This window comes from Poecile atricapillus, chromosome W (assembly GCF_030490865.1).
Source record: "Poecile atricapillus isolate bPoeAtr1 chromosome W, bPoeAtr1.hap1, whole genome shotgun sequence".
NCBI lineage: Eukaryota > Metazoa > Chordata > Aves > Passeriformes > Paridae > Poecile > Poecile atricapillus.
Window position 1 is genome coordinate 40,716,471 of NC_081288.1, and position 15,415 is coordinate 40,731,885.

The 15,415-nt window shown below is 36.1% G+C and overlaps 1 protein-coding gene across 1 annotated transcript in view; it reads right to left on the reverse strand.

Moving 5' to 3' along the window:
* LOC131592088 (thyrotropin-releasing hormone-degrading ectoenzyme-like) overlaps positions 1 to 15,415 on the reverse strand; it is a 204,070-nt gene that overhangs the window by 108,287 nt on the left and 80,368 nt on the right. The window contains exon 5 of the mRNA XM_058863365.1: positions 10,077 to 10,190. Coding sequence (XP_058719348.1) covers positions 10,077 to 10,190 — 114 coding nt within the window. The remainder of the gene's footprint in view (positions 1 to 10,076; positions 10,191 to 15,415) is intronic.

Sequence of the window (15,415 nt, forward strand, 5' to 3'; positions counted from 1 at the left end):
AACAATTACAATGACAGTCCTACTCAGGGGGAAACTGCTGAGGTGTAAAAATTGTAGTTATTTTGGTTACACTTCACTCACATTCTCTATCAGTTTGTAACAAAGCCCCAGTTTCATCAAATGTATGGTATGTAACACATACAGATGCGAACACACAGACCTGTCTCCAAATTTAGGTTTGGATCCCAGAAGACAAACAGTTGTGTGATGGATTTTGTGCTTGGAATTAACTCATTAAAAGGACCCCAGATAATCACAAATTAATTCCTTAAATACAGAATCAGAATCAAGAAAATCAACACATGGCAAACATAAAGTGCAGCTGTAAGAACAAAACTAAGAAACATATGAAAGAACAGGCTACATTTTGGTGTTCCATTTGTTTCTTTGGTTATGTCCTGAAGGGCTGAAAAGGAGAACTTCAAACTCATGATTGGTCATCCAAGTTACCACAGCTGAAAAGCCTTCCTTGAAATTTACGGTGGATTGTCACACTGGGATACAAATGGAATAGTTAGTATGCCTCCAAAAATGCAAACCTACAGTGAGAATTAAGAAGGCTTTTGACTTATAAAGCTAAATGTATTGAACTAAAAGGATTTCCATAACATTCCCAGCCTTTCCCTTTAGTATAAAGCCCCTGAGATCGGACTGGAGAAGGAGACTCAAATATAACTCGAGGGAAGGACATAGACTGCTGTTTGACAAGGGACCTGCAGCTTGAAGAGGCAACAAGAAGCAGAAGTGCAGAAAGAAACTAAAACTGCCTTAATTATGTTGACGAAACACTACCTCAGCTCTTGAAATCCTAATATCAAATTAAGGGGAAAAGGTCAATACGTGTGCCCAAGCTGCTTACTTAGACTGATGGAAGAAGGGCTTTCTATTCCCTAGTTATTTTACCCAATGCATACAGTGGAATTGATCTGTTTTAACTGACACCTACAGGAGTAAAGAAATACCCAGGACAGAAATTGTAAAGGAAATCAATCTTGGAATGTGTTTAATGAGACCAGCAAGCCAGCAACATGATAGGTGTCAGGTTTGCAGCTACACATTGAAACAATGACAAAATGCTGTTCAAGATGACCCTTCCCTGAGGGAGTTCAACTGCAAGAAAAAAACCAAAGACTGTGATCCACCTGTGAGGAAAAGAGGGCTTCAGGTGAGCCTTGCAGCCTTGCTTGGAAAGTGTCAGTAGCCACATGCAAAAGCAATGCTAACACAGGGACAGGGGCTCTGAGCAGGAAGGGTATCGCAGCAGCACAAGGTCAGTCTGAAATAAAGACAGAGCTGCTTCCACACAAATTTGTGCCTCACTTTAAAGAAAAAGAGGAAGCTCCTCAACTCACTATTTTCCTACTGTGCACTTGGAATCCCAGCTCTTCATCTCTTCTCCTCATAGCTTTCCTTGAAAAGTGTATAGATAGTCAAAGTCTGAGACATCAGACCTGTGTTGAAAATACAGCACATGGCAATCATTTCTGGTTGCTCTCACTCCTCAGAATGCTTCCAGGTGCAGGGACTGAAGTGCTGTTATCAGATGAATACTTCTTTAAAAGAACTACATTTTCTGATTATTCCCAAATATCTGTGGTCACTACATTCAAGTATTTGTCTCTTCATATAAATGATTCACCAGTAAGACCTTCTCTGTTTTGCACAAGATTTTCCTGAAAGACTTGTCCGGTTTCTGTGCTGTCTCCTCCTTAGCTAATACTCAAATTCACCTTGTTCTTGGGAAAAAGAGAGATAGTGGTCACTCTTCATGTATAAATCTACACCAGGGTGCCCAACATTTAACTAATCTACCTCCAAATGGAAAGAAAGTAATTGTGAAATAACATCTTTGGCAAAAAAGACTGTACCTTCAGGAAGCATTTACCTTCAAGAAAAATTTATTGTGTATAACAGGATAACAATGATGTAATGGAGAGGGTTTGCTGCTGGTGATTTTAAAATATCATACTGAGGTATAATGTAAAAGTTAGTATAACAATATGTAATATTTACAGACAGTCACATAAAAATAATTTCTAGAAATTAATATGAAATACCAGGGAAAAGAACTAAAATGAAAAAAAAAAAAAAAAAAGGAATTAAAGAAGTACCATAATGAAAGCCCAAACTGATAATTAGTACGTAAAAGAGATCAAAGGCCTCAATATTAAAGGCATTGCCTTTGTTCTGGGACAGCCATTTGAACACTTTATGGACTGAGAAATCTACATGAATAAAGCTTAACATTGGTGTGCAAATCTGCAAATGACTTTCCTGACAAATTTTCTGAAAATATCGTCTCCACAAGAGCTTTACTAGCCATCAAGAATACAAAGAATATAAGTGATCTTTCATACATAAGAGAACAAGCATTTGCAAGACACAACAACTGGGTTTACAGGGAAAGAGAGCCCTAGGGAAAAAAATACAGGGGCAAATTTTGAAAGCAATCAAAGAACACCAGCATATACACTACTAGCAGTAGAGTTCTAACAAAATATATTAGAGCATGAAGTTTAAGAAACCACAATACATGAGGAAATCTAAGATTTGGTAAAATACATTAAGGCCAGGAAAGATCCACTGAGAGCCAAAATCAAGTTCTTTCTGTAAACAGGCTTACAAATCCTAAGTTGTCATAGCACAGGAAGTCTCCTGAGTACTTGCAAATGAGAACACTGTTTCTTTCTCACTTTGCAATAGTAATCTTTTTAAAATACTTTGAGCAATTTACAAACTGCTTTTTTTTTTTAAATTTATATCCCTGATGTGTGCTTCAATTATGTGTATAATTTGCTGAAGCAGGCCTGCAACACGTTCTACATTGATCAGCTGTGAATATGTCACAGTTCCATATCTACCTTCATAACCCTCTTTTCTGCATTTTCTGTCTTGCAAAATTTATTGAGAAATTTTCACACTGTCTGACAACTTTTGTTGTTACAAAACAAGGTAGATGTCCTAGGAGTTCATAGTTAAGGAAGACCAGCAAGTTTAAGTACTGGGAAGGAGAATTGGATATGTATTTTCTTTTCCACTTTTCTATATCTTTCTCTTCTTTTTCCACCTTTTCTATATCTTTCTCTTCTTTTTCCACCTTTTCTATAACCACTTCCTTACATTGCCAAGCAGATGGATAGCTGATTTGGAGTTCCTAAGCAATTCCACCAGCTACTTCAACTTCTGTTTCCTTTCTGCACTCTGTTTACCAGATATAGCTTTGATTTGGTTGTACACCAGAGGCATTATGCCAAATGTATGCCCACAAAATGATGCAGTACAAAAAAGGGAGCATTGACAAAGGAAACAACACATACTGACCACTAGCACTCCACAAAAAAGGCCAATTTTACTCTCCAAGAACATGTTTTTCCACCATGTATGTAGTTGCCTTCACTAAAACAGCATCATTAAGCAAAGAGATGAACAAAAAGGTTTCCTCATGCATTTGTCTTCAAGGCATTTTAAAATATTAGGCAACCAAGTATGAAGCTTATCCTCTAATTCAAACACCACAGAGGAAATCTGTAAAGGAAAATCAATTCAAGAAACAGTAAATAATAGTTAAATGAAAATTGGCCTTATGATGTGGTTGGTATACTGATTCAACTTCCAGCAACAACTGTCAGAGGTTACCATCGATGAAAATATTTTTCAGGTATTGCACACCTATACTGTGCTTCAACCTGAAAGTGATGAGATTCAGCAAGCTAGGTCTTGAAGGAACCAAAAATGTTTTGCAGACACATCAAAAATTACTCACCAGTTTGTGTTCCAAGTAACTGCACACTGCCACAACTTTATTTTAAAGTTGTAGCACATTCAGGATTGCTGAAAGTTTGAGAAGCAGTCTTTCAGTTAAGAAAATACAAAATCAAAAATACAACTAAACTTTTCTACTGAATTTCCCATATCAACTATACTTCCTGATGAAATACATATTTTTATTTCAGCAGGGCAACCATGTAATGAGTCCTTACTTTGAGGCAAAAGTTTCTATCTCATCTTTACTGAAGAGGAAGTGTCTACTGATTCAAAATTATGTGAAATTCAGCCAGCTGACTGAAGTTTTTTTCTGAAACTGAAGCTTCATCTAAACCCTGAACTCAGAAGGTTTGAACTCACATGACTCCAAAGCTCTTAACATAATGTCATTCAAACTGCTGTCTCAAGATGAGCAGAAAATGACATGAAGCTTGAAGACACACTGACATTCTCCAAACCCTTACTTAATCTCTTGAATAAATGTTGATATTCACTTCTGTCTGATCTCTAACCGTTAAGAGTTAACTACTTAAAATAAAGAATTCCCTACATTAATCTACTTTGCCAGAGCATTGAAAAAATGCAAACCTGTCTTTAGGAAGAAACGTGGAAATGGAATTTTTTTTCTTGGTTATAAGCAAAACTCAGTATAAGGATTTCCTACCTGGTACACTTAAAAAGGGCTAGTAATTATGAAACAGAAGATCTTGCACCTTACCTTTACAATCTCTTGTTTTCCTGCTGAAGTCAATTATACATGAGATTCTAGTTAATTTTGCATTGAAAGCTTCCCCCTCAGTTGAGTTAAAACAAAAAATCATACAAGGATTGACTTCACTGAGCAGTTACCAGAGGAAAAACACTCCATGTGGTATTAATTAAAGGTTTACTTTACACCAGCATAGGGAGCCTTTAACCAAAAAAGAAAAGATGAAAGTAGTTGAGGCTGAATCTCCCTCAATGCTGAGCCAGCATGATATTTATGTTGGGTTAGAAGGATCAAGCAGGCTATAGCTCAGGTCTGAAATGCCAAAATAATAATGAAATAAATCAGAAAGGTCCATGTTTTAAGTCTACTTCAAAACTTATAATGATTTTCTGGGTTTTCTATGAGTTAAACAATGTCTTAGAAATCTTTAATGATGGAGGCAAACACATTAGGAGGCATGTGAGGCAAAGCACATTAAAGATAGACGTGTGTCTAGTGGCAGAATTCACCCATTATACCAACTGAGCCAATGAGAAAGGCAACACAGATCATTTATCTATTTCTAAATTATTAGGACACAGACATGTTGATATGCAACCTCATTATTATTCCATAGTAATGGCAGGATTGTCCAGACTGTGGAACCTAATAGTGAAAAGGAAGCACGGCTCACTTACGGAAGGAGGAAAGACAGTCTTCTATACAGGTACAAAGTTTTTAATTTAATACTAAGAAAAATTCTGGCAGATATGACCATCCTTAATTATGAAAAGTAGTAAGCAAATAAATAGTGGCAAATCCTATCCCAAGGCATTAATGGATCAAGAAGACAGGATTCAAAGCTGTTGCTGATGTGCTACACCTTGACTCAGCCAATAAAGTTGTCAGCAAAGCTAACTGTTATATAATAAAGAAAAGGGAGAAGGCAGCTGGGCTCTGTGAAATGCTTTCTCAGCACCAAGCCAGGTACTGACTGCTGAAGTATTTGATGCTCATTTGATGGATGTAAGGGCAAATTACATGCCAGTAATTCCTGTTGTCATAGTCCTCAAAATCTAGACATTCAAGGACAAACATAATGGTTCCTTCTACCAGAAAATAAGGAGGGAAAAGATCACCCAATAAATTCCTGGATCTGCAAGCCTCAGCTGAATTCCTTCCTTTACAAAGCCACATGCAAAGGACTTCAGGATATGAGAGAAACAAGCCAAGAGGAAGATGGAATATACAGCTGCAAACAGGCCTCTGAAAGGAGAAAGGTGAGCACAGCAGATGAGAAAAGACAGAGCTCTGAAGTGGAAATTACCAGCATGGAGTTCCACTGTAATTTTTTTCTTTTCTCTGATCCTAAAACCAGGAAAGGCCCCTTCCACAGAGGTGAGATTACCTTGTATCAAGCATAAGATCTTACAGCCCAAGAACTCACACCCAGCTGTGGCTACTTTTTGATAGCATGGAGAGACAACCATATGGTAAGCCTCTAATACAGAAATCTCACCTTTTTCTAAGTCATGAAATAGCAACAGCCAGGAAATTCACATGCAGATGACTATTCTGAGCACACATGATCAAGTGAAATTCTCTGATCTCAGAGGAACACTTCGTTAAGACAGCTTTCTTTTTAAAATCATCCTGACAACATAGAAACAACTGTTTAAACTTCCCAGACCTTTAAGAATGAGATCTAGCAGTAAGAATGTGAGGCATTTCAGAACAAGAATTTCAAAAAACCTCTTCATTTGGGGGACAGGCAAGGAAAGAGGCTGAAATGGGAAGAATCATAAATTCCTTCCCATGGCAAATGTCTAATCACTGTATATGACAGAGCTTCCCTGCAAAATTAAATGTCGCTTCACCTTCACAAGTAAAAAGTAAGATGCTGGGACTTATTTTCTTAGCTAAAGGAAGGAAATGAGAATTTCTAGCTTTAATCTGAAGCGACTTAGCTTTGAAGAAAGATATTAAGACAGTGGGATAACCATTAAGGATCTCAGCACAGAAAGCTCATCTTTCTGTTTTAAAACCAGAAAAATTTCATTCCCTTCCTTGGGCAAGTTCTGATGTATTTCACATTAACTGCAATGGATAACAGACACCTCCATTAGAATGCCTCTTCATTCAGTTTTTCACCCAGTATTTTAATCACAGAATAAACTGAGTTGGAAGGAATCCACAATGATCACTGAGTCCAATTCCTGGCCCTGGACCAGACTATCATTATGAACCACTCCATGGGCCCAAGAGAATTGTTCAAACACTGCTTCAACTCAGACAGGTTTGGTGCTGTGACCACTTCCCTGGAGAGCCTGGTCCAGTGCCCAGCCACCCTTGGTGAGGAACCTTTTCCTAATATTCAACCTGAACCTCCCCTAACAGAGCCTGAGGCCATTCCCTCGGGTCACTGGGCATCACGAAGACATCAGTGCCTGCCCCTCCTCCTGCCCTCAGGTGGAAGTTGTAGACTGCCATGAGGTCCCCCCTCAGTCTGCTCTCCTCCAGGCTGAACAGACCAAATGACCCCAGCCAGAGGATCCAGGACATAAGGATAGCAAAGCTTTAATAGGACTGGATTTCCTTTTTCATTAAGATTATGCAAGCATGATGAAGTATGACAGTAAACGCCTTCTGGAGAACACAAGAAATTCCAGACATGTTGGAATGCTCAATAAAGTGTTGCAGCTCCTTCAAGGAGTATTGAAGGAAAACTGATAAAATTAAAAATGGCAGGGAGAAGAAATATTTAAGAAAGTTAAATAACCTAGAGAAGAAGGAAAAGCCAAGAAATGGGTTTCAGACAAAAATCATGGATCCCTGTTTTGTGTCAAACTTGGTGCTGTTGGTTTTAGTAATAATGGTGTGAACATGCCTAACAGACAGCTCTTCTCAAGAGTCTCAGATTCAGGCATAGCAAGGCTGTGAATGCCACGTAAGATGGACACTGAAAAATGTCAGCTCTGTTAAAGGAGAAGCATCTTCAGACAAGTTGAATCCAAACTTTAGTGGTTTATAAGCCTTAATGGTGAAAACTTAAGTGCCTGTAGCCTATAAATATCCAACAACTTAAGAGAGGAATCTGTGCATAGATCCCGTTTTTTCAGATGTACTCATATTGCCCAAGTTGCATTTCCAAACAAAAGTCCTTTTTTGGGAATGGACAACCAGTCTTCTACATTTATCCAAAAAAGAATGAGACAAAAAATCTTCAGTAAGCTAAAAATAAGCTGATTTTGATGCTTTAATCCATGGGCTTCTTGAGCAAACCTTCAAGGTTAACATTGCAGACTATGAGGGAAAGAAGTTAGCTACCTAACTTTCCCAATTCTTTAGAAATAAAGAGAATTTTGGTTTATCGCTATTTTCCTGACACAAAGAGCAGTGGTAACATAAACCATACTTTTTTTTTTATTTCTAATTCACAGGTAGGAATTACTACTGACAAAACACCAACCAGAATGCTGGAATATTACACTGTTTGACCATCATGACAGAAAATAAGGCTTGTAGTTCTTGTTTTCACAACTTTTACTTCATCCTTCTCTTCTGAAAAATGGTAAGTTGCTTGGGAAAGTTTCTCTTTTTATTCATGATCACTTTAATTTTTTCAAGTTTACAAATGTCAGTCAGTATGTTCAAACACCAAATGCATTTTATAACAATAACAAAATTACCAGCAAGCCAAATTTCAGTAACTGTAACTTTTGCTTTCTCATCCAACAATCTATGTAATAAACATGCTGAAACATGACAATATTGATTCCTACTCTAGTGTGCAAAAAATTAAGCATGTTTAACCCATTGTGAGTTTCATCTCATTTTCTCATCACTTACATATGTCAATATGGTCATTTTTATATCAAAGGCCAAAGATATCCAAAGCCTTCTGAGCAGTCTATGTCTTTCTTCTTTTTAAGAAGAAACTTGACAGATTAATACTTTTTCAGGCACAGCAATATTACTGTAGTTAATTCTAATTTATGCTGCACATTTCTGATTTTTCAGTTTAACTGCCATCCCTTGTTCAATCCACTCTTCTTGCTTATATTCTGCAAAGATGCCAAGATTTCACATGATGGGCACGTTATTTGCATAACAGTGAACATTATATTCATTCCACAGAAATTTCAAGCAAATATACTATATTCCAAATGACTTCTAAAGCAAAGTTATTCTGAATTTGTTAGACTGATTATGTGAAGAATAAATGACTGATGATTTGAAGATAAAATTCAGTGTATAAATGTTGTCATCTATGACACTTCACTATTCTAAAATCACAAAGGCCTGCCAGATTTCATTGCATTCATAATTAGAATCATTACATTGTAATTCAGGTTGTGCTCTTTATAAAGATGAATAGAATCAGTTTTAATACAGCCAAAGCCAGGCAAACCCAACAAGCCTACCTATGCAAGACATTTGTCAGTTCAAATAAAGATTTGTTTTCCTTTTCATAATGCAATTATAAACAAAAATTGACACCTGAAAGAAGAAATTAAAATACTACAAAGAATTCAAATTTCGCAAGAAGCATAACTAACTCAAGAGTAACCTGTATACAACTAATTTTTAAAAATTAGCTTTAAATCATAATCATAGCATCTTTATTTTATGGCACACAGAAGTTAATGGGATAATTATACCCAGGAAAGCACACAGAAATGGAAAAAAAAATCAGACATTAGTTTTTAAGAGTTTAAGCAAAATATCCAAGCCCCAACAGATCTCTGTCAGACATTCATGATCTGTAAAAAATATTTGACCACATAATTAAACATATAAGCACAAAAGGTTAGCAAATATAAACATTCCTCCAAAGGACAATAAAATCTCAATAGGAACCTTTAACATATAGTTTTATAATGCTTTCCTTCTACTGAGGTCTCATGTCTCTTATTTTTCTTTTAAATATAATATAACTAGACTATGGCAATTCATACAAAATGGGACCTGTCTAGGTACAATATGATATAACAGAAGGACTCCAAAATAATGTCCCAGCATGGAATTCCCAGTTCCCTCAGAGAGCTCCAGTATTTGCTCACTGGTTGAAAAAGCATGTCCAATTATGTACAGCTAGAAACCATACCAAAACTTAAATTTTCAAATTATGCAACCCATGTTAATTTAGCATTTACTCTAGATATCTAAACAATACCAGGAAGATAAAAAGAGTATATTAAGGGAGAGGAGAACAGAATACTGTAAGAAAAAATATGCTCAGTTTTACAGAATGTTTTAGCCAAACATTTCTTTCTAATTTATCTTGTGAATAAAATTCAGTGTTCTCAATGTTTTAAAGAATAGTCCATGTTAAATCACAACTGCTTTAATCCAAAATATTTCTAAGCAGAGAGACAGTAGTTATTTTAATGCTGGGTTATGATAGACATGACATTATTTCTCTTGCAATAAATTGCAGATTACACTTTTGGAATGCTGTCAAATTATTTCACACCTAGTGATTTTGGTTCATTCGACATCTGATACTCGCATGCATCATTTGGTATTTTTCAGCAGTCCCTGTCTATAACAGAAGCAGGAGTCTAACAGCAAAGCAGCTTTTCTGAGGAGTCTCCACATTAACAAAATAGAACTGACTTACCATGTTCCACCCCGGATAGAGGTAGTCTGTCCCAACAAATTCAAAATAGTGCGCAAAACCTTCCTTCAACCACACATCCTCCCACCAAACTGGAGTCACAAGGTCACCAAACCACTGGAAAAACAAGAAGTTCAAGTTATCAACTCTAGCAACCTTTAGGAAACTGTGTTTTCATATATTTCACCTAGACAAACACATTCTCCACATATATTGATAAAACAGTCATATTTACCATGCACTGAAACTCACTAACTGTATTTTTCCTTTTCTAAATAATTCAACATTACAAGATGCACAAGTTAATGAAGTAGAACATTAGAAAAAAAAACAAGCAGAGCAAAAAAGCATTGAGGACAGTATTCACAGTGTCAACTTTAGCTCTCTGAAGTACATGCTCACCTAGGTTTAACAAACTAACATACACACTGGACAGAAAAAGGCTTCTAATTCAAGTAATCTGATCCATTACACTGAAACTTCATGATGCATAGTGTGAATATCGGAAAACATATATGTGGGAATGGGAACACATTCTCCACCCCAGACCCAAATTTTGGCATTTCTTTCTCCCCACTCTCTGCCCACTAAGATTTACATTACTACTGATGCTCCTCTCCTTGGCAGGTTTCTTAAAGAAAGCAGCTTTACACAATAATGCTAGATCTCTGTAGGTAGGACTCAGATGCCTAAAAGCAGGTAGTTGATGCCATTTAGAGTATGTGAGATACCCACAAAGGCCTAGGAAATTTCATACTTGACTTATAGGACATCTGCAGCCTTTGCAAACAACAGCCAGAAGCAGAGGTATCTGAATTGGCACAGCTCATCTGTGTATATGCAAAGGAACTCACTCGAGCTGCCTGCCTTTTCCTATTTCCTCCAGATGATTCTTTAACATCCCCACTGACTTCAATCTAATCTAGCAAGGACAGATATCTTAAGGATAACTAAACTTCATAAACCCTACAAATAAATGAAGATCATCAGCTGAAAAGAGAAGAGTCTGAGCTGAGGGCAAGGCAAGAACACAACCATTACATATTCTGCTCACTAAGAGCTCAACAGACACAAATCTCACAGTACAGGACATGTAGGTGTCAGGCCGATTTTACACAGAGCTGGGATGACCACTGGAAAACAGATGAGGACAAGAATTCACAGCAAGTCAAACATCATATGCTCATCTGCTGATAGATGACCCTGTTTAAGTGATTATTTAAATTATTGTAATGTGTAACCTGAATAATGTTACACCAGTGGTAAGAACAGGAACATCAAAATTATTATGAAAACCTATTTCATACTCTCCGTAGCCTCTCTTCTGCCAAATAAATACCAAAACTTTGTTTAAGTAACATTATCTGACAGATTTTTCTTTATAAAAATCAGTTATAATCAACAGAGATAATTTTGAGCTTTCATGTGTAAACATGCTCTAAAAATACAGAGAGGGAGCAGCAAGTATTCTAGAGGGAAAGGTCAGAGCAAGAGGAACTGAAGCTGAACTTTAATGAGAGTGAGGAATGAATGAAAGCAGAGTTGGCCCATAAGCACTTTGATTTCATGTCAGCTGGCTTGTTGGAAGGCTTTGTCTGGGACCTGAATGAAAGATGTCACTTGTGTGCATGTCTTTGTGGAGTGAGAATGACACCACAGAAGGATCAATGCTGCAATGAGGATCCGTAGTGATGTGTTCAAAGAACAGACTAGCAAGCAAAGACCAGACTAGCTGGAAGATTCCCAGACAGCCACATAAGGTTCAGCAAATGGAATCCGAATGAAAAGACATGAAGAAAAACATGGCAATGAATGTCTCTGACAATCAGCTTAAGAATTTAGAGAGAAAATATGAGGTTGATAGAAGTCATATTCGTTCACTATGTGAAGGTAAACTTAATGCACACTCAGCAACTCCTCAGCAGTTGAAGGCTGTTACAGGGCAACTAAACATAGATCCTAATCTCAAGAACATTTAACTGAAAAGACAAAGAAATGCTGGAAATATATTCAAATAGGTTATGCATTTGCAGAATTTGAAACAATAAAATAAATATAACTTTCATAGACCAAGAAGGATGGAAGTTAAATTCATACTAGAGTAGATTGCTTAAATGATTTCTAATGATTAAACATAACAGCACAGAGTTTATTTCCTGAATTGCAGGAGTACTACTGAACAAATGTGAAACCAGTGGTAAAATTGTCATTTTGGACTATGACTAGCCAGAGAGATTTTAAAAATATGAAGGTTGTAAAGTTCGTAATACCTCATCCTGTATTTTGAATTAATAACATTAATTTATGGTGCTACAAAAGACAATTTCTTCTACTCCTTTGTGAGTTTTCTGGGTTCATTTATTAATGATACAATTAAAACTATTTGTTTAATTATCCACCTAAAGGAAGAAATGTTTTAAAGGCATTAAACCAGTATGTGATATCAACATGAAAATGTTGGAAATTTGCTTAACTACTTTTGAACAGTATCAGACAGAGTTATGTATGTCAGAGACAGAGCAGTACCCAGAGGCTATAAGCAAGAAAGCCAGATTTTCCAGCAGAAAGGTGCTATTATCTTCCTAGGTGTTACATGTATCAAAGGAAAACTGTAAGTAAAGCATTTAATTTCTTTAAGTAGTTATTTATTTATTTGTGTATTTGACTATAGGCTCTATCTGCCTGAAGACCATCAATTCATTCTGAAATGTACTGATCACATAAATTTCTCATCTCCCTCATGTATTATATTCAACCTGATATGCAGAAAGTACTTAATTTACAGATATGCTCTTTCCTATATGGTTTATTTTTTACAGATTATAAAAAAAATGTTGATTTAGAAGTTTTTAATTTTCTTTCTGCTTTCATGCCTCTGTAACTCAATCTGTCACACCAAGTTTTGTGCTCAGGTGGGAAAACTATGACAAAAATGATGCATAAATTCAAATTACTCTTTCTTCAAAGGCTATAGGTGGAACTGATCTGTGATATGCAAATAAAACTGATTACTACCTTAACAGAATTATTTTAATGAATTATGGTAATTATTTCAAGCTATCAAATTAAGCTGGTAGAAATACATCTGTTTTGACTAACTCATGGTTTGGAGCTCAGAGGATAAGCTTTTATGCCAAAACGCTCATATGATTGAGTTGGGTTTTTTTTTAATAAATAAAAGAAAATATTCTGAAAGAACACTCAAGTTGAAATATCAAAAAATAGCCCTCTACAAAATTACTGAACCAAAACTACCACAGTAATTTTCATGCATCTCTCCTAAAACAGGTACCTAAAATAACCAGTCAAACATCAAAAGTCAGCTGTCAAAAAACTGGACAGGAAACCCTTTCTTCTCACACGCTTTTTACTTGTATTTTAGCAACCACTGTATTTGTCCTTTTGCAGTGTTGTCTTGCATTTTCTATCTGTCCTGACCACTGTGGAAGTTTGGTAATCACAATTTTTAACAGTCAAGTCTAAAGACAATAATATGGATTTTTAATATTAATCTGATTTCTCTAATCTTGGAAACAACATTGGCAAAGCAACTGCTGTGTTACTCTCAGTAACAGGGCTCTCATACAGATCAGTTTACTGCATGCTCTGATATGTTCCATAAATCTTTAAGTCATGGGTTTAAAGTCAGGGAAACTGGACAATGACACAACTCTTATTTAAAAAAAAAACAAAAAACAAAAAAACCAAAAAACACATGTTTTAGAAGAGTTCCATTTCCACCTCCCTGAAATCTAAAAAACACCAAATAAATAAAAAGTAAAACTGGAGGTGTAGAAATGTAGATTCTAGTTTTGCTTGCAATTGAGAGATTTTGGTTAATTTTTGTTATTCTATGTGTAAAAATGAGTGAAGGGGAAGAATATTCATGTGTCACCACAGGCTAACAGGTGATATGATGCACAGCAAAAGAACGTGAAAAATGCAGTGAATAAATAACAATTAAACAGCAGAGACAAGAGATCCTGGACCCAACTTGGTCTTGGTTCAGTACATTTTCAGCTAAGATGGTATTGTTTAGAGTTCCTTGAGGGGCTTCTGAGTATGGTAAGATAAAGGTAGAAAAAAGGGCTAAATTAAGACAATGTGATAGAGGTGCGAGACTGTTTTTTAGGTTATATTTTTTGAGTGTTCCTCCCTTTAAACCTTACTTGCAGGTGAATAATCTATATTCTGTGTGATTCAATTCTGCATCCGAGAAGTAGAAACAATGCTTCTTTAACATTAATTTTTTCTATCTTCTCTAGCTATCCAATGAAGCACCTGAGCAAAGACCTAATCTGCATGGCAGTGAAACAGAAACATCATCAGCAGGAATAGAGGAAATTACTTTTAATTAAGCAAACAGCACTGGAAGTGATATCAACATGGACATCAACTTCCTCATCTGCAATTATAGGGTCACTTAAATGCACTTTATGAGCATATTTCTACCCTAAAATAAATTCAGCTATAGTTTTTGCCTACTTCATGATCTTCTAAAATTCCCAGAACAATGTAAAACAGTTTCAGTGTATGTAAGAATAAAATAAGCAAACTTGGTCAGTTACCGATGTGATAATTGCCAAATCTGAAGTACAAACTGCTCTGGAAGCAGAGGAAATTGTCAAAGCAGTGCAAAGAATAACTGGAAGTAATGAAACAACTTCAGAAAAATCAAGACTTAAGCTGAACACTTGGGAAAAGTTACTTACCATCAGATTTAACCAAAAGGCTTTAAGGGAAGCCATATAACCCTGTAATCAGGAGCACTGAACCCAGCACTACAAACACATCACATGGAAAAATCTAATACTCACAGGAGCTGTGACTTGATGACCTAATGTATATTTTCCACATATGATTCCTAAGGCACTGTAATTTTTCTAGCTGAACTGTGTACTATTCTATTGTACTGCACAGTGAAGAGCTTATAGCAAAATCAGATGATAGTATCAAGATCAAACCAACAATAACTTTTAATAAAAATTTCATTTCTTAGTTGAGGATTTCATATTCATCGACCAATTTAATGTGAAATACAAACATGAACCAAACATTATTTTCAGGCTCGTCTGCCAGACTGCCATTACAATGGCTCCCTTTTACATGGTACTTTTTATTTGCAGAAAGTGTTAAGCATTTGCATTGCCTTTAAAGAATACTGTGTAAAGTCACAGATGTAAGCCATGGTGATTACACAGTAGAATTTCATTCATTTTAACCTGAAGGCTATGATTATGCCTCTTATGAGTATAAGAAAGCGTTTCCTGCCCCTGTAGCAAATTTCTTCAATAACATTTGCATTCAACTCAATATTACTAACACTTGTAATGTGTTTAGTT